This window comes from Ascaphus truei, chromosome 2, assembly GCF_040206685.1.
Source record: "Ascaphus truei isolate aAscTru1 chromosome 2, aAscTru1.hap1, whole genome shotgun sequence".
NCBI classification, from domain to species: domain Eukaryota; kingdom Metazoa; phylum Chordata; class Amphibia; order Anura; family Ascaphidae; genus Ascaphus; species Ascaphus truei.
The window spans coordinates 170,322,138-170,347,822 of record NC_134484.1 but is presented as its reverse complement, the minus strand read 5'-3'; the positions used below and the strand labels follow the sequence as shown (position 1 = coordinate 170,347,822).

Sequence of the window (25,685 nt, the reverse complement as noted above, 5' to 3'; positions counted from 1 at the left end):
GTCTATGTGGACTGTGGGAGAAGATATGTCGAGCAGGCCTCATGAAGCTACACATATTACAGTGTGGCTAGTGTCTTAGCTCTTCTATATACAAATTTTGGGCCTTTCTCTGTGTAGTTACGGCCCAAAATTTGTATATAGAAGAGCTAAGACACTAGCCACATTTCTATCACCTAGTGTGATATCTACACCTGTGAAAGATCAAGAACGATTCCTTACAAAGGGATCATACAGATGTAATCACTGTAATATGTGTAGCTTCATGAGGCCTGCTCGACATATCTTCTCCCACAGTCCACATAGACGTCACACTATATATAGCTTCATCAATTGCAACACCACCTTTGTGGTGTATCTTATTACTTGTGGCTGTGGGAAGAGATATGTCGGTAGGACCACAAGGGCACTAAAAACAAGGATGCAGGAACACTGTGGATTGATTCGTAAACAAGACATTAATCACCCTGTGTCGAAGCATTTTACGGAATGCACACAGGGAGGTATAAATAACTTCTCATTTGTTGGTATCGAAAGGATAATACAAAAAGAAAGAGGGGGAAATACTGTTAAAACATTAGACTGTAGAGAATCCTACTGGATATTCACACTAAACACCAGGTACCCAGAGGGGATGAATATAGAATGGAATATCAACCATTTTTTGAAATAAATATATTCAATAAAGTTATGTTCCAATTAACCCCATTATATAGATCAATCATGTACATGACTGGGATAACCCCTTGATCATTCTACCCCATTCCTAGTAGTCTATACCCAATTTAAATTAATTAAATTATCCTCATGACATTATCCTGTTACATTTTGTGTAAATATATTCGCATTTGCTTAATGAATATATTCTGCGTTTTCTTGAATTATGCATATTGTATCAAATGTCCTTTTGCTCTCATTGATCTGACCACAGTACAACAAGATTGTCCATTAGAACAACCTTTTATGTATATGGACCAATATCCACAATAATAATACACTACTCCATAATGATGTATTAATCATATAAATGTTACAGATAAAATAATCTCCATTCCATTAATATGAGCAAGCAATCTGCTGTTCTTCAAATATGTGTATAAGATAAAAACATTTTTTAATTTGTTTTAATTGCTTTATATATATATCTTTATTATATATATATTTTTTTTAAATCATAATTTTTAATCAATAAAGTCATTTGTTATACTAAGTTGTTTAAACCCACACATATATTTATGTTTAGTTTATATAAGTATACATATTTTCATATATGTTGATTCGTTTTAAATTTGCACTGTGTAAATAAATATGTACATTCTTGACCTTAGTTATATATGTTTAAGTTTAGTAGTCTATAGAATATTTTGTACATCACTTTTGATCTATGTATAGTTGCACTTTGGCTTTGTAATGTATGTGGTGGTTTGTGAGCTGTTTGCCCAGCTTTTTCAGTGCCTCCAGTGGTATAACATCTTCCACATAGTACAAATAACTTTATGTGTCTCCCCTGGCAGGCTGTGGACTGTCATCTATGTCCTAGGCTGGGGGACTCGGTGGCCTTATTGCGCATGCGCGGAAAACGGGGAGTGTGGAGGATCCTACAGAGCCATCAGAGGCGTGCTCTCAGCAGAGGCTGCACATAGAGGCATGCCGATTCTGATTGAGCTCGGCTGAGGCTTGCTGGGGATTCAGGGACACTCTGGCGCGCCGCGCATGCGCGGCCAGATGAAATCTATTGGTTCAATGACGCATCATGACGTCAGTTTTGGCGCGAAAACGGGGCGAACAGCTGTATTTAAACTGACCCTTTTACTGTAACAGCACTTCTTGAAAAAGTTCTTTTGAACGAAACGCGTTGAAGTTTGCTGCTGTCCCACAACCAGATGTTTGAAAAATAAAGGATATTATTGCAAGACCTGCTCTTTCATCTTTGCTGTGCGCTGCACACCTTATCACTGGATTTCTACACCATACAGCTGCACGCCTGGAAGGGAGAGCCTGGGAAGGACATATAAAGTGAGTACATTACTGGGGGCTAACCCAATGAGGAAAGGGGGGGTGTCTTCGGACAACCACCCCAACCTTCAGGGTAATCTATGCCCATTTAATGCTTAGTACTGCACTTATTATTCAACACACCAGTGTATGCTCCCTTCCATTTACACAGTCCCAGCACTTTAGAGCACCTTTCACAAACAACCACAGTGCGCTAGCTTCCCTGTTGTCTGCAGCTTGGAATGCTGGAAAGGAAGTTGACAGCATCCAAATTTGTCGATCACAAAAAATGCGCTGGATCCCCATATAATTAAAGAGATTAATCTCGTATTGGGGGACTTATGGAGTCACAACTGATGTGGCCACGCACTGAAAGAGACAACCTGATAATGACAATAATGAAAGAAAAAATAAATGAGAAGTGGGGTCTGGTGCAATAAAGCTGTCCGGAACTTTTTACAAGCCTTTCCATCATTTCTACAGTGCAATTTCTGTTTTTATTTGGTATATTGGTAGAAAAACAAGGTGGATGTCTTTTTTTTCACATAGAAGTAATAAAAAGGAGGCTTTCATTAATTAATCCTTATTTAGTGATTGCCAAGTAGAAGAGGACAGGAAAATATCGATACTCAATTGATATATCCATCATGGAGCGATACAGGTTATCGCTTTATTCGGTGTGGGATATATTTCTGTTTATTGCTACTTTGAAGGTTTCAGCACTTGAGACTTAGACAATGCATTACTAGACATTTTTTTATTGCAATTCCACTCAGACTTTATCAGTTCACCTGCATGAGCTAAGAACATATGGTTGCAATTACATTTGTGTAGCAATTGGTGGTTCGGCTACCTCTGTGGTTACAAATGGCACTTAATGCTTTAAATACACAGTATGAGAAATGCTACATTAGGAACATTTTCAACTCCCTAATTTAAAAAAAATTCTAAAAGGACATATTTCTTCACCATTTCTTAGTGCTATTAATTTACGAGTGCTACTGAAAGCATCTGGTTAATAAAGAACTTACTGATACAGCAATATAGTGGAATGAATGCCTCAACAGCTGTGGAACACTTACCATCATCCAAGTACAACTGATCCAATTCCTCAGGTTCACGCTTGATTGTTACAGGAATAGGGGTCAAATTATGATTACTGTCCTCATGCAACTCTGGCAATGACAGTGGTTGACTGGTTGGAGATTCATTTCTCTGAACCTTCTGCTGTTGGTGCTGCGGTTGACCCATTACTGTTGAGTTAGTTGGACTGCAGGGCTGCAAATAGGATGGCTCTTGGGTAATAGACGGAACTGGAGAAGAGGGACTGTTGGGATAGACTGTTTGTTGATAACCAGGGGGACAGCTACTGCTCTGATGGAGACTCACCTGCGGCTGCAGCATGATGTGGGATGACTGATCGGGTGAACCTGGGTGCACAACTATAGACCGTGGCACTTCCTGTATGGTGGGGACACCTCCACTGGGCTGATGAAGTCCTAGCTGAGTGTGACCAGGATTCGAGATGCATTTGTTGTAAGCAGAAGGTGAAAGGTCATGAAGCTTGGGGCTTGAGTTTGAAGACGATGACATCACAGTGTTTCTTTGCTGACAGGAAGTGAAGCCAGCCACAAGACATGAACCAGGATCAGGTGGCATCATGATCTGTTGGCTGTAGTATGGCTTAGAGAGTGGAGTTAGTCCTTGGCTCATTGGGCCACAGATTTGAGCTGGCTCATACTCATCAGTGGGCTCTGTTTTTATAATTGGAACTGTTAAAAGAAAAAAAAAATTAAATAAACATGAGTTGCATTTTGGTAAGATCAGGTTGGCTTGTGGCTAGGATACCCCTTGCAAAACAAACAACGTCTTGAATAAGACTCTGTGTGTCTTTTGCCTCGTTCTCCCACCCAATAAAAAAAAAAAGTATGAGTCATCAGCATAAGAAAGTCACAGCTGGTTCTAATATTCAAAAGAACTATTTTCTTTGGAATCTCCTCCAGCACTAATGTGCTATAAAAATCTATTTGCAAATAGCCATGTTGCTGAAGAAGCTTTGGACCCAAGGGCTCCATGGATTTGTAATAATCAAAGCAAAAATGTTAACTTGGATGTACTACTGCCTTTTGTGCTGCTACTGATGGTCCATTTGATAAATGTCTGCACATTTGCTAAAATCGTAGTCAGACTAAACAGATTCAACTGAATCAAGGAATAAATATACACACATGTAAATACAGTTGTGGTGTATGATGTCAGCAGAAACCAGGATGATTATGATAGCTTTCTGTATTATTTAATATACTTTAACTGTTTTTCAGCTACTGAGGACTGTAATGCATCGATTAGCAGATATGGGGTTTAAAGCGAAATTGAATGTTTGGTGGCTCCTCTGAAATTGGCCATGCAACAGTTCCAAGCAGCAATCTCCTAAACTGGCCATGTTTATTTTGGTGGGATAAGACAAACGGTTATCTTAATATAAGACTAAGATTCCCCCATTAATTGTTGATTAGCACTATTACTGAGGAAAGGGACATTAACCCTTTCTTAAGATAAGCCACTGGGCAGCTTTCTGTCAGCCATCTGGAAAAGGGATGCTTTGAAGGATCTGAAAACCATAGTACATTGTTGTTAAATATCACCTAAACTAGTGGGTATCCAGTTTAGGATATGTATGATCCTGCACCAGGAACACCCAAGTTTCATACACAAAGAAACTAAAAAACAAAATGTAAAAAGCTAAAAATGTAGCAGTGTGTCTTGCTGCTTTAAATGACAGACAGCCAAGCATTTCAAGTAGCAATCACCACCAAAAAGCAAAGTGCATTTAAACACGGATCACAATTCGCTCTTCCCCTTAACACATGATCCAATATTCAAAGAATGCAATTGCCCAAAAAACTGCTATTTACTTGAATACAGGCAGTCCTCGGATATCCGACACAATGCGTTACTCAAAATGGCGTTGGATAGCGAAACGTCTTAAAGCGAAACACGTTTTCCCATAGGAACACTGTTTAAATGAAAGGTTCCGTTCCTGAAGGCATTTTTAACACTAAAATACACCAAATATTTTATGCAGGCAATAAGATACGCAGCACACACATGAATTATATAGTGTATATACTGTATTATATATATAATATAACATAAAATATAATATATTATATAGTATAATATAATATTATATAATATATATATCATATACACATAAACAACTTTGCAAAGCGTTGTAAGAGCGTTGGATAAGCCGTTTTGGCGTTGTAAAAATGAACATAGGTATGCATTGCACAGCGTTGGATAAGCCATTCGTTGTAAAGCGAAGCGTTGTAAAACGAGGACTGCCTGTAGTAGCTTTTGGGCAATTCCGATTTGATCAGCGAATTAGGACAATTTTGAATCAGGCCCTTAGTCTCACTTGGTTCAGAAGCTTGTATCCTTGTATGCCCTGCTATGAATACAAGTTAAAAATGTAGACAGCCTCAGCAATTCCCTTCAAAATGCATCTATTAGTAAGGGACTTATTGCAAAGTGTGGAAGTGCCAATCCAGTACTACTACACAGGAAGCCCCAATCGGTGCTATTGCACGTTATAGAATAAGGCCTTAAGATCATTCTATCATACAGTTCTGTTTCCCAAGTACAGCCATTTTTCTTTTATTAAATTCCTAGAGATGAAGGGGATGAGATTTGCATGGCAATCATTTTAATCCATCCTGGGAAGTGTTTACAGGTGTGGAATCTCAGGAGTTGAAAATTGTATCGATATATCAAAACAGGATTTAGATCAGATCAGGACCAGTACTTACAATAGGTATTAATTATTACTAAAGATAAGCAATAGTATGTTGGTTACTACGGAGGTCGATACTGTAGCTACATTTTTGTCCACAATGTTCCAACAAACACACTGTATGTGGCACGAAGGTGAGACCAATGTGAAGTGGAAGAGTTGAGTTAATGCAAGTGCTAGTATAGTCTCCACTGAACTTCCATTTCTGAAGAACAGCATTTCTCTAGTGGCCTCATCATTTCACACATCAACGGTTTATATGTGTTTTGTGAATCATTTTCAGTTCATTGTAACCTGCTCCTTCTAGGCTTATGTACCTTTTTATATCACAATATATAAGAAAGCTACTTTTTGTAACAACTTTACAACTTATAATCGCCTCCTTTGTATGAGATATCTGTTTATGGTTTAATCACTAAACTAAAATAACAAAACTCTGCAGCTGCTTTCTGATTTTCATAAACACTGCATTATACATTGTAGTGAAGGGGAAATACAGTGGTATTGTCAGGTCCCGGTGCATGCCAAACAGTTTGAAATCCCAAATCATATCAATTATAAAACAATACACTATTTTGTTTATCTAATATAACTGTTTCACAAGCATAAAAGATAAAAAATGTTAAACTGTTCATGGAATATAATGTATAACCCTGTTCATTTAATGTATCCATGTATTTGAAACCTTGTATTTGTCATCATAACTCTGTGCCCAGGATATACTTGAAAACGAGAGGTAACTCTCAATTTATTACTGCCTGGTAAAACATTTTATAAATAAATAAGATACACCTTTCCCCCATAATTGTTGCCAGTTTCATACAAATACCTTTCACCATACAGTATGACAACACAACTAAATGAAATGCACTGCAATCTGTCTGAGTACCTGACAGGATAAAAAGTACTTCTACAGCTTTAAAGGTTCAGTCCTACAAAGGACCCACCCTAAGTAAAGACAATGCCAGGTTTAATATTAGTGGGGGAAAACAATCATGCAAGTGTAAGTATTTAAAAATCCATGTAAAAGTTTTCACTGGGAGGCGCTTTCACCTTCCTGACACCGCAGAGGATGATGAGACCAAAAAAGAACTAAGCTTACAAGGTTTAGAAACTTTTGAAGATAACTATCAAAAATTATTTTAAAATACTTACCCCTGTATGATTTTTATGGCATCAGACACCAAGTTTTAAGGCCATATTTACTAAGATAGCCTACTCCATAAGACACCTTCCAGCACCAAAGACTAATTGTGGTGCATTTTCAGAAGGGTCTGAAAGGAGTCTTCGGGCACTGGATGATGCCTTTCTTAATATTACTGCTTACACAATATGGCCCTTACTCCCTTTGTAGTCTGTAAGCCTTCTGGAGTAAAGAACTCTTTATAATATGTATCAGTGCATGAAAACGTGGCAATATTTGATGCGTTATACTCTGTCCCTGTCTCTCACCCCCTCTAAGACCCATCTGTAAAACGGACTTTCTTTTCAATGGAAGAATTAGAGCATTATTTGTGTGTTGTAGTGCGCGGGATTGATTTATACTGCATTATGTTCTTTTTCATTGGGTGAGGTCCCAAATATGAACTGCAGCCTTAAATGATTTTGACAATTTGTACCAGCATGGCCGTCCATTTTCTATCATACTAGTAATAGGACGACTCTATGGTTTTGCTTTTTGCCATATCTTTTCATATATCAAACACCAACCTCTGAGATGACCGTATGGAGGGGATCACAAGCCCAGCAGTATTGGTGCTTTATCTGTTGTTCTATTCAAACGCCTGTTCAAGAAGATTTCCCGTGAGTGTGGATCATGGAGTGGGGATTACTCTTTTACATTACAGGTCACACTATGTTATTTTCTTTATCCTTTGCACTATAGGTTTGCTTTCCTGGATATCTAGTAGTAGGAGTTTGGCTATATGGGATAAATAGAGTACATGTTCTATTATTTCATTTTCTCCGACGGTACTGCAGTGGTACAGATATAGCAAACCTTACCATTTGCATTGCTGTGGCTGTGTGTGGTCCCGCGGCCAAGACGGTCGCAGTCCAGTAGGATCCCGCGGCCAAGACGGTCGCAGTCCAGTAGGATTAACACTGCGGGAGGAGCCATTGAGAAGCAAAGACACCCCACTGCGCGATCTCGGCAGACACTGTCCCTAGCGCCGTGGACGCTTTTTCGTCCACTGCGCCGGGAACAGTAAGGCTAAGTCTCCGGTAGCGCTGAATGGGTAGCACAAGCAGAGGAGTCTTAGATATATAGATATATGTAAGTCTCTGCTCACGCGGTGCGCGTGCACACATGCTCAGCCGCGATCGCAAAACAAAAAATCTATACTTACTGCGCAATCAGCTGGCCAGCAATGACTCCCCCCCGTCCCCCCCTCCCACTGCACCCGCATACAATAGGACTCCCGGTGCTCATGCTTGGAGCGCTCTCCAAGCATGAGCGCGCTCAGCGCCAGTGGTTACTTAGCCTAAGTCTTGTTACATCTGCACTGACACTTCTGTCCAGGCAAACACTCTGTTGGTTCTACATAAACATCTCCAATTAACTTTCAGCAAAGTTTATCAACTTCCCTCTGATTGATTTATATGCACAAAAGGTCGCAAATTAAAGGGCAAATATTGTTTAAAAGAAAACTATCACAGAAAAACCTTGGAAAAATAGAATATTATAGTTCATTTATGTACAGAGAACATGGCATGTGTCGCTGTATTATTTTACAGTATCATTATTTTGCTTGACTAGTGAAGACAGAAATGGAACAAATTGCCAGATCAAGCCATATGCTTTAGTTTGTCTGGCGCTAAGCTTTTCTCTGCCTTACCATCACTTCTATAATTTGGAACAGTCCCTAAAGTTTTGTTGTGAATAGGTTGATTGTAATACATAGAAAAAAATAAATATATATATATATATATATATATATATATAAGCAGCACAACTGTTTTTCAAAAGGTATATATTTCCTTCCCCTTAAATTGTCAACTTTTAAAGAGTCAACACTAAATTATCAATGAGTAGTGAAATCGTTTCGCTACAAAGCATCACAGGCTGTAAAGTTAAGCTCCCTGGAGAGGTATGATGTCACCTAAGGAGGCCAGATTGGGGGCTTGGCAAACAAGCAATAGGGAATGAAGCATGGTATACTTTACATAATTAGTTGTTATTTTTTTATTGCATTTTCAGAGTTATACACGAAGACAAATAAATATGCAGTGTAGTATTTAAACTGGTAATCAGATTTATGAGTGTACTATATTTTCTCCAGTCTTCTGTGGGTGATCATTGAGTTTCTCAGGTGTTTTACGGGACAAAAAATGGCTTCGAGTTACTTTAGCCTGGAGCAGTGAAAAAACACTAGTGTTTTCCAATGTCGTTTTTGGAGTAGCAGGGAACTTGTCAGATGTCAATTTGGATGCAGAGGTGAGTATCAAATAAATGATTTTGAATATCTCCGAAACAGATGCAAAAGATTCCCAGAACTGGTATAAAATAAAAGGAAAAATCAACATCTGTGCATGTCCAATGATTCCACAACTCTACGTAAAATCTGAAAACAGAAAACACTGCAGGACTAGTCAACCCTGTTGCCTCGAGGTGGCATCTCAACTGAGCCAATGATGAAGACATACATATATTCATAAATTAGCAAAATTGCATTATAAACCATTGAAGCTTCACCACATCCACTCACTGTAATATAGTTAGCTAAGTACTGTTGTCCATCGGGGTCAAGATTCTTCAAATTACCACATGGGGCCATTTGGTTTTGGTCATCCAGAGGAAAGCAACAATAACTCATGAATAACAGTATCCATAATTACCAGTCAATATAAATCTGACAAACCTGCCATTACACCACACATGTAATATAGCTAAGCATTTCTAGTGCAAAACACATCACTAGATGTATCAAAGATAAAATGCTTATTGCTTTCTATTGTTTGTTTTTGTACTTTGATTAATCATGTCCTTTTTAATGCTTGTTTCAAGGTGTAGTACTATAAAATATACAATATATAGTGATTTTTTTAGGTACTAATGTATATCTAACTTGGGGACGAATGCTACATCATTTTCAAAAGTGCAATAAGAAGGGCTGAGCTAAGAAAACAAGAAAATTCAAAATGTTACCCACTTTTAATCTTCTTCATGCTATTATTGTAGATCAGTCCTTCTCCAATAGAGATTTTTTTTGTGTGTGCATATTAGTGGGACCGAGTGCCATATTTACTAAGAAGTCTTCTTCCATCAGTCACCTTGGCTGTAAGGTATCTTCCAGCACAAGAAGGTGTCTTATGCCAGAAGACTGCTTAGTTATTGACTTCAATCTTTAGTTACTGCACCGACACACTTTATTCGAGCAAATACCCGGTATGTACCTGGCAGATACCTGGAATGCGCCGCTCCTCACCTCTGACAAGCCCCGTTGCATTTGCCTTCCCAGCCTGGGTTCATGCCTGGCTGATGGGCGGCTGATCTGTTAAATGATAATGATTAGGATTTAATAGGCTGCAATGCTTCGCGTGTCTACCAGATGGCATAAATTCATGAATTGTAATGCAGTATATATATATATACTGTGCAGTATTGCAGCCAGCAGGAATAAAATGCTTCAATCCCTGCTTGGAAAATAACTCAATGCACTCGGGCAGAAAACAGTCACAAACCTCAATACACCCGGGTATACCCGAATTCGTGGGACTAGCCGAGCTCGAATAAAGTGTGTCGCCAGTGTAATAGTATCAAGTTGCTTTAAAATTCCACGCCCAGCGCAGTTGAACTAATTCTAACACTGCTTCCCATGAAAGACAAATGCGAACAGAAGAAATTGAAAGTCTATGTTTTTTTTTTTTAAATATTCTATTTATTGAAAGATTGTACTGTTTTACAGAAATAAATTCAAATAATATATACACAAGCATCAACTCAAGAAAACAGCAAGGTAATAAAAAAAAGTTAACAAAGTATATACATTCAAGAAGAACAAAATAGTATGTAAATAACTGAACAAACATAAAATAAACATCATAATGTATTGTCATTTAATATATGCATAGAGAAGGTCATATAATAACCCCGAAGATTTAGAAGCCTTAGGCTATAGCATGCATATCACACTCTATCCTGCAGCATGGACACCTCTCCCGCCAAGCTTCTGATGATTGGTAAGGGAAGTGAATGTCACAAAAGGTTTACCTAAAGAATGTGTCTCTCCTTAATTTTTTCATTAGTAAAGATTTGTTATAATATCCAACTTCTGTTTGTGGTCAAATGTAATTCAAATAAAGTTCCCACTTCTTAAAACATTTATTTGCGCCTGTTTCTACTGTAAGTACAATAACATGTCAAATCTATACAACTGGATAATAGATAAGATTTCAAGCTTGAGGTCATTAATAGAAGATGAAGTTGGTTTAATCCAATGGCCTAAAATACAATTTTTAACCAACATGATTAATACCATGATTGGTGGAAAGGTTTTCTCAGAAGCCAGACCTACCATACCAATGTTTTTTTTTTGGGGGGGGGGGGTTATTACTTTGAGATAGCCTTATTTATAATTTTAATATGAATATCCTGAAAGGAAGCATATATATATATATATATATATATATATATATATATATATATATATATATATATATATCACCGATTTCTCGTATTCTCTCAATAGGGATTAATTACTTTCCCAGGCCTTTATCAGCTCAGACCATTTTGGAGAAAAACTGTTTTTAACTTTGTAGCTTTAGGAAGGTCAATGGCCATTTACATAATGTTTTGGTCCCAGAAATCCCATGGAGTTGTTTGACCTTGCACATACATGAAGAAATTAGAATTTGGTAGATTCGGTTTCTACTTGTTCATTATGACTTTTGAGTCCTCATCAGGGGGGTTCTTAATGTCCGAGATTCCATTTTATTCCCCAAATTTTAAGTGTAGGTAAAAAATGCAGCAGCACTCCAAACTACTGTATAGTAAATAACCTCCCAAATATATTACTTACATAATAAATATTATAGGTTTTGACGCCTCTCTCGTGGTCTTCAATGCAGTCCCTTAGCAGTACTAGCACCCACTGACAAACTGCACTTTTTGTTTCTTGCTTTAAGATTTGTTTCTTGAATTTAGCATTTATTAACCCCTTGGGCACCACTCTCACTCACCTTACAAATTGTAAAGTGTGGATTGTTCCTACCCGGGGTGAATCCTTTAATAACAAAGGTGAACATTTGGTGATGCTTGGATATATTTTAGAGTTTCCAGATATAGTACCATGCCTTGAAGGTATATTATTTAGATTGTGTGTGTAGAATTAAGATAGTAGCTTGGGTTCCAAGGCCTGAAGTGTTCACCCTATAGATTCGGAATTGTATAGTTTCTCCTGAAAAAGATCCAATCTGAAGCATATATAAATAATTCTATCATTTAAAAAAGTTTTACATTGAGTAGAGTGAGACCCCCCAAATGTTTTGGTAAGTGTAGCTTTCCTAGGCTTAGCCTAGGTTTTTTGTCAAATAAAGTTAAATATTAAAATTCTTTAGATATTTACTTGAAAAAAAATGAAACTAGAGCATTTGGATGGAATAAATAATTTTTGGGAAAATAATCACCTTAATTACTGCACATCTGCCCAATAAAGAGAGATGTAAGTTCATACAGGTGTCAAGTAACCTGTACATTTTCTAGGAAATAGATTTTTTTTTAATGTGATACTATTTCTTGCTAACTAAATTTGGGCTATCAATTTTGCATTAAAATCAAAGGACGAGAGATTATTTATGAGTAGCAATTCTGATTTATCAAAATAAATGTTAAATCCTGAGAAGGAACCAATATTTTGAATTGATCTATATATTTCCAAGATAGATATTTTCGATTTAGTGGTAAACAACAGCATATCGTCCGCAAACAATGCTAGAATTATCTTCTGGTCATCGAACGTTAAGTCATAATAATGATTATAAGATTTTAATATTATAGCCAGGGAATCAAGAGCCAAGAAAAATAGAAGTAGTGATAATGGGCATCCTTGTCTTGAGCTCTTTCGATTGCTTAAGGTGCTGAAGCATCACCATTAACCTAAATCCTATGCAATGGAGAAGTAGAAAGTAAACAAAGGTAATTTTGTTAATTGCCTGTGATTCCTACTTTAGCCAAAATATTAGAAAGATACTCTCCCTCAATCAGATCATATGCCTTTTCTGAAAGTCTATGTTATTCTGCAAACAGGGATTTAATATCCTTTTGAGTTGGTAAAATCCATTCAAGAAGCAGTGCTATCAGTCAAGTAAACTTTAAACTTTACATTAATCCTCATGTGGCGTTCAAGAAAAAGGGAATAATATGATCATATGTAAAAAAGGCATTTTTTTTTGGTTTTAGAAGTTTATGTATAACACCCGATATCCAATTAACAACAACATATATATATATAATCCATTTTTTTCTAAGATCAATAAAGCTAGTGGAACTCAATAAATGCAAGGGGTTTATATATCAAAGATCCCAGACTATAAAGTGGACCAAAAAGTGGGGCAAAAAAGTAGATTTATGAAAGAAAAGAATCCCATTTAAAGCTGTGGTAGTTCCTTTCTTTGATAAATCTGGTGCTATTTTTTTTCACCGATTTACAGCCATGATAGTTTGATACAGATCTCGCAGAATACAGAAGATAGAAATGTCACCTAACTGTGCAAATTCAATCTTTAAATTGGTTAGTGTATGCCTCCGAAGTATGCTTCAAATACATACAACTTTAAAATAAAGTTTATTACATGTTATTGAAATGTACAAGTATGGGATATTAAGTAATTCATTGGACGGTTACATGTTGATAAGACAACCTTATTGATATACAGTACAACCTCTATCATTTTCAGAATCATGACAATTGCAATGAAGTTAAATCCCTGCTAATGTATGTCCCTATTATAAACTGTCTGAGTATGACAATAACATTTATTGCTAGTAGCGCCAGAATAGCAAACAAGTTACATTGCTTACAACTGTTGTAAAGATTATGTTTGGTCTGTTCGGCCATGGCTCCTATGTTCTGTTCAATTATAGACATGAATATACCTGTATACGTCCCACTTTGTTTCCTAAATGAGGTATATCACTTACACTACATAAAACAGTATAGATTACCTGGTCTAAAATTATTTGTTTAGAGCAAGACTTTGATAACCACATCTCTATCCTACTATAGTATTTCATTTTTTAATGTAATTACAAATCAGAATAGAGACATCATCCTATTGGGTGTCTCAATATCTGTCATGTTTGATTAATAATATGTACTCAGACAAGACCATGTATTGATTTCAAATTAAGTCTACTCTACGTTCCTTTGGTTGCCTGTGTATCTCAGGTTCACTAGAAGTATATCTCTGTTCATGTATACATTTACATACTTTTCATTTCCAAAATAAAGCATGTGAAGACAAAGAAGAAGAATCTGTTGCACTCAATGGGAATAATGATGACAGTGTTAATAGTCAATAGACAGAATGCAAAACAGTATTATAACATGTAGATGTATATACAGATGTAGCCGAGAGGATTGCACTCGCTTATAACGCAGAACAGGACAGATTATCTATGGGATTCAATGGCAGTGATAACGCAGAATATAACAGACTATCCCATCATAATGCACAGCGAGTGCAATAACCTTGTCTACATCTGTATGGCTAACACGTTCGCTAGAAAAAAAAATGAAATATGGTTTTGACTTGAATGCAAAGCTACAGATAAGTAATGGCACATGGCTTTTATGAAAATGTGTAATGCTCACCCCAAAAATGTAATACCCAATTCAGCTCAGATGGCCCTTTATATACAGCACTGCCATTTTCAAGCAATTCTCATGCAAAATGGCAACATTTTCAACAATTTCAACAATTTTGAACAATGTGAAAGTGACAAATTTGAACACAGACGCACATTTCTGTTACCCTATATACAGTATATATATATATATATATATATATATATATATATATATATATATATATATATATATATATATATATATATATACATACATATATATATATATATATATATACATATATATATATATATATATATACATATATATATATATATATATATATATATATATATATATATATATATATATATATATAATGTCAAAGAAAAATCTTGTAAATCAGAGCCAAGCACAACATCCTAACAAACAGAAATGTACCCAAATACTCTGTTTTATAAAAATGCAAAAAGTGGTATGAAAGCTAATCATGTCAAACTGTTTAACTAGGGCAGCCAAAAAATGAGGGTGTGGGCCTGAAATGTCAAGTACAAAGAACCTATTCAGAGAGATTTCCCTGCTCCTGAGCCCAGGCTCAGCAGTTAGGGTTAATGTGGCCGTTATTGAAGAAGAAGAAATGTGAATGTTACTGTAGTTCAGAAATCAAGCCAAAAAACTGGTGCAGGTGTTACCTCTTTATTGGACCAACTTTAAACATGAATAGCTTTTGAGCACCATTTCGTCAGGTAAGCCTTCATACTACGGCTTTATTGCAGTTTGCTTAACACATCACAAAGCATGAGATTTAGAGCGGGACTGTGTTGAAACTTTTCTGAAGAAATGCTGCCCATTAAATAGATCTTAAATCCCAAATAGGCACACTAAAAAATAAATAAAAAAAGTTATGGAATTTGGTTAATTATACAAAATGGCAACAGCAAATAATGTACAGATACCAGCCTCCTGCTCTTTATTAAAAGCCAATGTAAAGGCTGTCATTTCACTTAATGACTTGCAAGATGTTAAGGGAACAAGCTGAGCATTTTTCATATTGCCAATGCATACAGTCAGTCCTTACTGTGATTACTAGTTACATCGAGGGGCAGTAAGAGGGCAGATTACAATAATTGGCATGCTGTAAATATTCGGAGTCCCTCTTCTTCTATACTTAAATCACCTGGATGGTGCTTCCATGCATTTCAAGTGCCACTCATTTGGAGCGAGTCTTGCTGCAAGGTGGTTTTATTTACTTTTAATACCAACGGTCTCTTAGGGGCTGATTCTATATATATGCCGAAATGTGCAGCAGAAGGTAAGAAAGCCAGGCTCAGTCGGTTGGGAGTATAAACTGCAATCTCCCTCCTTTCTTTCCAGTGCCATTATGCTTGTTTGTCAACAGAAGAACAATGTCTAGCAATAGCCCGAGGGAGAATCAAATTACTGCTACTGTGCAACAATTATCATACATCATGGGTAATTAATTGAACACTAAGGTGGATTTTAGACATGAAAATGAACCGCCATCAAATATTTTGTTTTATGATGAAACCACAAGCGATTTATTGAATTTGAAATTGTTACTTGGTTTATCAATGTAACACATGAAAAAAACACCTTGTTCATAATGATCTGTTTTTATAGGTGCTATCCCTGTATTCTTGCCAAGTATCCTAGTATATCTAAGATTAATTAGGAGGATATTTAAAATAGCATGACTTTAAGGCACTATTTTTCAGTTTTCAAGTTACAAAAACGCACCTTGGCACACATCTACTAAGAAGTGCTCATCCATAAGACACCGCCTGGCATAGTCACTTCTTCTGGCATAGAACCATTTATTAAACATGCCCCTTTGCATTGATTTTATTTAAAAAAAATGGATAACATGTTGCCCATTTTTCCAAAAAATTCCAAAAAGTCACCCACTCTATTATTATAGTATCTTAAAAAGAAGGATTGCAACTGAACCGCACTGTTTTAAAACTTGTAGCACTTGGTAATTTGTTTTGCAAATGTTTCCACTTTTGCAAGTTTTACACAGCGCAAAGAAGGCCAATATTCTCGAAATTTGTGAATGTTTTACGGATCTGTGTATTCAACATTATACAGATATTTATTAATGGCATTGGGGTTGGCATAGAGAGCAAAGTGTCCACCTTTGCTGATGGCAATAAATTGTGTAAGGTTGTAGAATCACAGCAGGATGTAATTTCTCTCCAGAAGCACCTGGGTAGACTGTAAACTTGGGAAGGTAAATGGCAGATGAGGTTTAATACAGATAAATGTAAGGTTATGCATTTGGGAAACAAGAATAAACTGGTGATTTACAAATTAAATGGGGATAAATTATGGGAACCCTTGATGGAGAAGGATTTAGGAGTGCTTGTAGACAGCAGGCATAGCAATAGTGCCCGAAGTCATTCAGTAGCAACGGTAAACAAGATCTTGTCTTGCATTAAACGGACAATGGATGGAAGGGAAGTAAACATCATTATACACCTTTATAAAGCATTAGTAAGACCACACCTTGAATATGGAGTACAGTTTTGTGCACCACTCATTAGAAAAGACATTATGGAATAAGAGAAAGTGCAGAGAAAAGCCACCAAATTAATTAAAGGGATGGATAATCTGATTTATGAGAAATGGCTAGTGAAATTAGATTTGTTTACATTAGAAAAGAGGCGTCTAAGAGGGGATATGATAACTATATACAAATATATATTCGGGGACAGTACAAGGAGCTTTCAAAAGAACTATTCATTCCACGAGCTGTACAAGATCTTGTCTTGCATTAAACGGACAATGGATGGAAGGGAAGTAAACATCATTATACACCTTTATAAAGCATTAGTAAGACCACACCTTGAATATGGAGTACAGTTTTGTGCACCACTCATTAGAAAAGACATTATGGAATAAGAGAAAGTGCAGAGAAAAGCCACCAAATTAATTAAAGGGATGGATAATCTGATTTATGAGAAATGGCTAGTGAAATTAGATTTGTTTACATTAGAAAAGAGGCGTCTAAGAGGGGATATGATAACTATATACAAATATATATTCGGGGACAGTACAAGGAGCTTTCAAAAGAACTATTCATTCCACGAGCAGTACAAAGGACTCGGGGGCATCCCTTTAGATTGGAAAGGAGATTTCACCAGCAACAATGGAAAGGGTTCTTTACAGTAAGGGCAGTTACAATGTGGAATTCATTACCCATGGAGACTGTGATGGCAGATACAATAGATTTGTTCAAAAAAAGGTTGGACATCTTTTTAGATGGGAAAGGTATACAGGGATATACCAAATAAGTAAACAAGGGAAGGATGTTGATCCAGGGAGTATTCCGATTGCCAATTCTTGGAGTCAGGAAGGAATTTATTTTTCCCCTTTTGAGATATAATTAGATGATATGACACTGGGTTTTTTTTGTTTGCCTTCCTCTGAATCAATATACTGTAAGTACGGATATAGGATAAAGTATCTGTTGTCTAAATTTAGCACAGGTTGAACTTGATGGACTATGTCTTTTTTCAACCTCATCTACTATGTAACTATGTAACATATTCAGATCAGTGAAAAAATAGGGTATTATTAACAAATACTAGGTCTCTCCCAGTAAGGCTACAGCCCTGGTCCTCCCGGCTGCACGCGCTCCTAGCGGCACGGCGGCGCGTGCAGCGACTAGAGCTGCGATTAGCAGTCTGTAGGAAGGTCTAGGGGGGCGGGGTCATGACGGGCACATCTACCCTGCCATTGGCTGTGCGCCGGCCACGTCACCGTGTCGCGACATGGAAAGACAAAATTCTTGTCTTCCCTGCCAGCGTACGCGTCACAGCGCTTTGTGGCACCCACACACACACAGCCACTGGGGCCTGCCCCATAGAGGGCTGTGCTGTGGTGTGTGGAGCGCACGCTGTAGCGCGTGCCGCAGTGACTACTGGGGACAGGCAAACCATTAACAGCAGCTACACATCTACAAACTGCAAAAGAAATACCGTATGCAACCTTACTATTCATATCAGACTTAGTAGTCAACACTATCTTGATACACACTGCAGCTTTCAAAAATAGGGGGAGGGGGAAATCTGAAACCATAGAAAAATTAGCAAAAAATTTAAAGATAACACATATACGTGACAGAATATCTAAGCATTCGTCTTGTACTGATATGGTTGGGTGTTTTACGTTTCTATGAACAGAATCATTTGTGTTTCTATTTTGCTCTCAGGTTGTAGCTATTGTAGTCCCTCCCAAAATTCCAATGAATAGCTGAATTCAGGCGAAATCAGGGCAGCTCAATGGAACGTATGTCGCGGAATGTGCAAGCAATTTCAAGAGGAAAGGCTCAGCAGTAATAGCCCTGACGTCAGGAGCAAATGGTAGGTATTTGAAGGATAATTAGATACAAAGCAGTGGGCAATCTTACAAGTAAGGCAATTATTTAACTAATTTTCAATATAAAATATATTTTTTCTTCTAAGTCTAAGGCTCTGACTCCCGCGTCCACTTTTATATTGCATTTTGGTTAAGAGGTGTAGGTGAAGCTCCACTCCACAATTCATTTTTTGAAGTTGCAAAGAAAGGCACATGCACTGCAAAAACTTATTATCTTAGTGGTTTCACAGCTTAAGCTTCAGAGCTTTGCAAATTCGATAAATATCTCTATCTACAATACATACAAGATTAATCTGAAATAGAGTACATGTTGCTTTCATTAGGAACTGGTTAAGGGCTCTTACATAAGTAGCACAGCAATTCTAACGTTGCTGTGATCAGGGCTGAGTCTGAAATCAGTTTCTAGCAAACATCTCAACGGTTGGCATTTATAGCATATCTTCTGAAAAAATGACAATTATTTAACATAAAATAGAAATCTACTGAATTAATATTCTCTCTCTGTGTGTTGCGATATGGTGCAAAAGATGTGCAGATTTGAACTTGCAGCTAACTTCTGAAAACCAGAACAGCCGGAGCCTGTTTTTTTTTAAACGTGATAATGGGAGATAACTTACACCCAAACGGTAATCCATTCCTTTTAAGAGTCAGCATATTTAAAGAGGCAATCCAAATGACACTTTAAAAAAAATATATATATTTTTTTGTTTTAATATATGCAACCATTGATTACCTTTATTGAAAACTAATTACCTAAGCTGACGATCAATTCCTTCACCTGTGACCGATCAACAAATATCCTGCTTCCCAAATTTCACTAAATGGCTGCCTTTCAGTTTCAATCAATCCATCAGTCAGTGTAACTCAGCAGCTACAATGTATTCTTATATTATTAAGGTGAGAAAGGGAGCCAAGCACCCCAAACGATCGGAAAATTCACCATGTAGCAAAAAAAGTCATTTAATGACTAAAGAGTCAGGGTTGCATCCAACGTTTCGGTGCATATGCACCTTCATCAGGGTCCCTGATTTCCAAATTTTCCGATCGTTTGGTGTGCTTGGCTCCCTTTTGTATATTGCTACTCCTTGACCAGGATTTCTTGCTTTTAGTGCCCATTTTTACTCTCCTTTACCCTAGACCCACTTTTTAGGGGCATCCCTAGTTGCTTTACCTGATTCTCCTCTTTCTTTACGTTATATTATTAAGGTAACATTATCTATTGTTACAGTTTGCAGCTCAAACTGCTGGAATATTGGCAACAAATTATCACAAACAGGAAAGTGGTGCAAAGATATTGCACTGCCAGGGAGGTGGGCTTAAACCTGCTATACAAATCAAAGGATGCTCGGTATATTAAAACGCATTAAAAATGGCATTAAGAGTCGAATTTAAAATAAAATAAAAATGTATTATCTACAGTACTAATAAAGAAGTGATATATTAAAGACAAACACACACTTAGGATATTGCATGGAAGGCTCCTTTAAATCCATATGTTACAGTGTGCTAAAGCAGTGGCCATATTTCATTTCATTGCAAACAAACATTTGTTTGTAATTGCAACAGATTTGTGTCTAACATGTGCTAGAGAGAGCTGAATAGCGATAACAGCACCATACATACAGTCACTAAATTAATCCCTATGTTTCTACCATCAATTGCATGTTCCCATACATACACTTGGTTATATTCACTATTGTTCATGCCTAATCTTACAATATTAGACTGACTAAAAAAAAAAAAGACTGACACAAGCGGAGTGATGTTGACATAAAACACCTTGGATTGATTGAAACAAAGGCACGGAATATAAAATCAGCTTATCATAATTCTTATTTTCAACCTTTCATCTACATCAGTGGTGCTCAACTGCAGCCCTTATGCTCCCCCCCCCCCACCCCCCCCACCCCCCCCAACAGGTCAGGTTTCAAAGATATCCCTGCTTCAGCACAGGTGGCTCAATCAATCAAAGACTGAGCCACTGATTGAGCCACCTGTGCTGAAGCTGGGATATCCTTAAAACCTGACCTGTTGGGGACTGTAGTTGAGCAGCCCTGATGTACAGCTCACCCTGACTTTATTAAGATGACTTACTGTTCCAGCCATGACGCACAGCACTTAATAAATGAAGCGTACAGACAGCTTAGAGGCACTTCCATGACACAAATTAGTTTTAATTCACTAAAGCGATTGACTTCCTTGGAGAAACTTTAAAGATGATTACATTTGTTCATGTGTTCTTTCAAATATAAATACGCTTTCCTTTCCAGTGGGGACTTTTAATCCTTCCTGCAGATGTCTGTCTCATGTTTCTTCTACAATTGGCTTGTTTGAACATGATACTGTAGTATGATTATATCATCAAACTGTGCACACCCCTTCCCGGGAAGATGAATAAGCATGAGAAGGGGGAAGCAGTGGAGGACACTTAGGGGGTTCTTCATTAACCTGTGATAATGACGATCGGGGCACTACTGCATGGATATGTCATTGGGAGTGTCCATGAGATAGTGCCCTGATCTGAATATCGCAGTGTGACGAGTAATCCCTTCAATCTGTGGTCTGCAGAAGGGGAGGGCACATCCATCTTATCTCACTGCCTTTTTCAAGAAGTTAACAAGCTGCGGAGGACGGATAGTCCTGTTCCAATTTGGTGTTTCTATTTACATTATTAATCCGTTGATTGTAGGGACCAAGTGACAAACGTGGACCAAAAGGGATCAGTCTGCATCTTCTTTATCCTGTTCTATGTGTTATATTAGAACTTCTGATGTTTCTTTATTTGATGACATGTGTATTCAGGTTTGTGATCACTGGACTTACGTGAAGGTCGCACCCAAAGCAGCCCTTTACCCACCACTGATGCTCAGTACGAGGTAACCTGACAGGGCAGTGAAGGTGAGAATGAGGTGCACTGGCAAACGTTCACCCTGAGCACAGAGCTGCTTGTTTTTATCTGCTACAGAGTTCTCAAAAGATAAATTTAGGTCTCAGGAAGGAAGTTGAGTGGGCTTAGTGATGACACAGATCTGCATTTGGTATTGCTCACCATGTTCAGTAGCAAAGTGCATTCACTTTTGAAACATAAATACTCTGTGCAATTGGTGTAGTTTTCTCTCAGCATAAAACCATAAACAAAAGTAAAAGTCCATACAATAGCACAGTATCGTTTCATTATGTGCATAGAGGTTACCATAAAAAACACAAGAGGCAGGGCACAATAATGTCCACATTTTGTGTTATTTAAAAGAGTGTGATCTGATTCTCAATGTAGTGGTGTCTATGACCTCAATAAATACCAAGGGCTCCAGCACCCCCATGTATAGTCCCTCCACTGTATAACGCCACCAGTCCATGTCCGTTACTAAACTGCAATAAATGGCAATTCATGCAATTGGAATTGCAGGAGTGAATTTGGAGAAATGAGCAGGAGTCGAAAAGTATGAGAGATGATAGATTGCATCAATTAGATTGTAAGCTCTTCGGAGCAGGGACTCCCCTTCCTAAATGTTACTTTTATGTCTGAGCACTTCTTCCTTTTGTGTTATTTATATCTTATAATTTATATGATTGTAACTGTTACTGCTGTGAAGCGCTATGTACATTAATGGCGCTACACAAATAAAGACATTCATTCATGATATGTTGTATATGAACTGTGGTAATTACCAATTTATGCTTTTATTATCACTATGCTTTTTCTTTTATTATTCATTATTATTATTTTATTTAGAAAAATTAATTGGACATACAGTACCAAGAATTTTGAAATGTAATCATTGTGAAAGTCAGATAGAATAGGTAAATTCATATTGCAGACCGGCCTTAAGGTAAGCCGAGCAAGGTAGTTAGTTGCCTGTGGCGCCTCGCACTCCAATTGACAAGTCAATTTAGATACAGTATACAGCTTGCCATACGTAAATCCGGCGGCGACCATGGGTGGATTGCCCTATCGAGCAATCAGGGCAGCGGCTACCAGTGGCTCCCAAAGGTAAGTGTGTGTTGGAGTGACTCGTGAGAGGGGAGGGTCTTACCTATTCCCGGAGCTGCCTCCCTCCTGCAGTGTCACATTGTCATGCTGACCCAATGTCACATGATGCCGCGATGTTTCAGGAGGAGGGCCGCTCTTCAGGGTAAATACAATCCGCCCCTGACTACATCCACTGGAGGGGCCCTACTGCCAGCGTGCTGCCTTGGGCCCTGCAAACTCTTAGTGCTGGGCCTGTACATATGCTGACATGTTTGCCAGCTGATGTTATGTAGTATACATCAGAGAATACCATTACGATTACAAACTTTTCCTGCCAAACATTTAAAGACATTAGTCATTGGCTGAGCATCATTTGTATGAAGTTAATCACTTTATGAGTCATAATAAGTCAAACCTTAAAACATCTCATAACTGAGCCACTATATCATATACTGTACATGTTTTATGTTGCAGGGGAAAAAAATCACAAGTGATTATGCTTCTCAAATATAGCCACACCATTAGGATTACAAAAAAAAAAAGATTTTAGCCGTATTAATAGTAGGATTAAAAGTAATTAAATTATTAATTATGGTCCTTTAACTCCCATTTAGAGGTCACGCAAGTCATACACTGCATTCATATTCTTCTTTATTGGGAAACAGAATACAGTATACCAGAATTTGTGCTGGAGCTAAAAGAAGATTGGGCTGAGGTATTATGTGTGATGTAAGAGTATGTCTCACAGTGGTAATAAGTCGCTGAGTCTGCCACCCATAAATGTACCCCTTTTTGCTTTATCATCCCAGCATCAATGGTATCCCCAGTTCATTTGAAATCACCTCATCCACAATTATGGGCTGTTATTTTGGTTATCACGAGGAAAGGCTTTAACACTGAATGCTCTGTTGAACCACATGTCTAGAGCAGCCACATTAGACATAATAAGACTTGCAGGTTTACTATAATTTGGCACCCATTATATGAAGCCTAGGATTTCCAACATTTCCACCTTGCCAAATAAGCATATGGTAACTATTTGCTTGAGCGCATTTAACCTGTTTGTTGCTGGTGCGGCCAGCAACTGATTGCTACAGAACTGCAAGTGTTCTGTCTCCGTGAGAGCTGACATGGTTTGTTAGTAAAACGATAAGCACCGCATCTAGAATTCCAAGTTTACAGGGCCAGGTGCACTATGCTCCATGGGGTTATTTAACCTAAACAGCAGGCTATTCATAACACCTATCCACTAAAGAGAATAGCCAACGTTAACCAAGTGCTACTCCTTGAAATAACGTATGATTCAATTTTTCCGCCCATTAGTGCCAATACGAGACAGAGAGGGCGATAGAGAGTTATTTGAAGCTAACGCAGGGGCAGTGCTAATTTAACCTGCCGTTAAGCCTGTGCTAATGTATTAAAGCAGGGGTGCGCAACTTCAGTCCTCAAGTCCCCCACCCCCAACAGGTCAGGTTTTCAGGATATCCCAGCTTCAGCACAGGTGGCTCAGTTGTAGACTCTGGTTGAGCCACCTGTGCTGAAGCAGGGACTGATTGAGTCATCTGTGCTGAAGCTGGGATTTATTGAGCCACCTGTGCTGAAGCTGGGATATCCTGTAAACCTGACCTGTTGGGGGGTTGGGCGAGACTTGAGGACTGAAGTTGAGCACCCCTGAGTTAGAAGGTCATTGTTTTTGGATATATTTACCTTTGGTTGTATGTGTTAAAGTCAGGGAAAATAACTGGCATTACTAATTTAGGTAACCTGATGTTATTTGCCCATAGTTTCTTATTCTCCCTTCATATTTGTTTATCTTCTCTCTGGAGTAGGTCTTAAGGCAAACAGGGTCTTACTTCATCCCTTTTGCTGCTTAAGGCCGCGCCTATAGTGCCGTCGATGGGCGTCGCGGGTTTCCTGACATTTGATTGGTTCAAGGGCCCTCACATGAGGCGACAGCTCTTGAAAAATCAAATTTTGCCGGCTACCAGTTTTCGCGACGGCGACGTTGCTCCGTCTCATTGTCGCCGTCGCGCTTACTATAAGCGCACGCAGCGGAAATGCACATGTTTTCGGGCGACGTCGCATCGCCGGCACTATAAGTGCGGCCTAACTTGGGGGACATTACAGCATCAACGAGGTTTTAGAGACATTGCCCAAACAAAATGGTGCAGAGCCTGGCAGAAAATATGTCTAGTTCCAAAAAGGTAGCAAAAAACCCATTATTTGCGTTGCTGTGCCAAAAGAAAACTTACGGAATCTTCTGGCGTAGCACTGTTTAGTAAATCTGGCCGTATGTTTCCGACTGCAAGCTGCAGGCATGGATTCCTTTTCCTATTGTGCTTTTATGTTGGATGTACTTGTTATTGAATTATATTTCCCCGTACAGTATTCTTATGTCTGTTTTGTAAAGTGCTATCTACATTGTTGGGATTATATAAATAAAAAAATATACATTATACCTACTGCATACTTTTTACTTATTGTAACTATGGTAGGGGTATAGGAATATTTAAAGGAGCAATCCAAACCAGCAATTATTTTAAAAACATGTTTTTAATATAGCATTGAAGCAGGGGTCTGTGGAGTAAACTCCATTAATTTCAGCTTTTGGGACCCCCTACTTCCAGAGATTCTTACCTACAAATTGGATGCGGGTAGCTGAAGTTTGAAGCTCCTGCATCACATGGGCCAATAGGAAGCCGCACCGATGACATCATTGCTTCCTATTGGCCCGCAG

The 25,685-nt window shown here is 38.0% G+C and overlaps 1 protein-coding gene across 10 annotated transcripts in view; it reads right to left on the bottom strand.

Moving 5' to 3' along the window:
- NFATC1 (nuclear factor of activated T cells 1) overlaps nt 1-25,685 on the bottom strand; it is a 256,254-nt gene that overhangs the window by 75,837 nt on the left and 154,732 nt on the right. For 7 of the 10 annotated variants that reach the window (XM_075585523.1, XM_075585525.1, XM_075585522.1 and 4 more), the window contains one exon: nt 3,075-3,764. The exons of 1 other annotated variant lie outside the window; for it this stretch is intronic. In XM_075585523.1, coding sequence (XP_075441638.1) covers nt 3,075-3,764 — 690 coding nt within the window. The remainder of the gene's footprint in view (nt 1-3,074; nt 3,765-25,685) is intronic. 2 more of the 10 variants (XM_075585521.1, XM_075585527.1) reach the window with 2 other exon arrangements.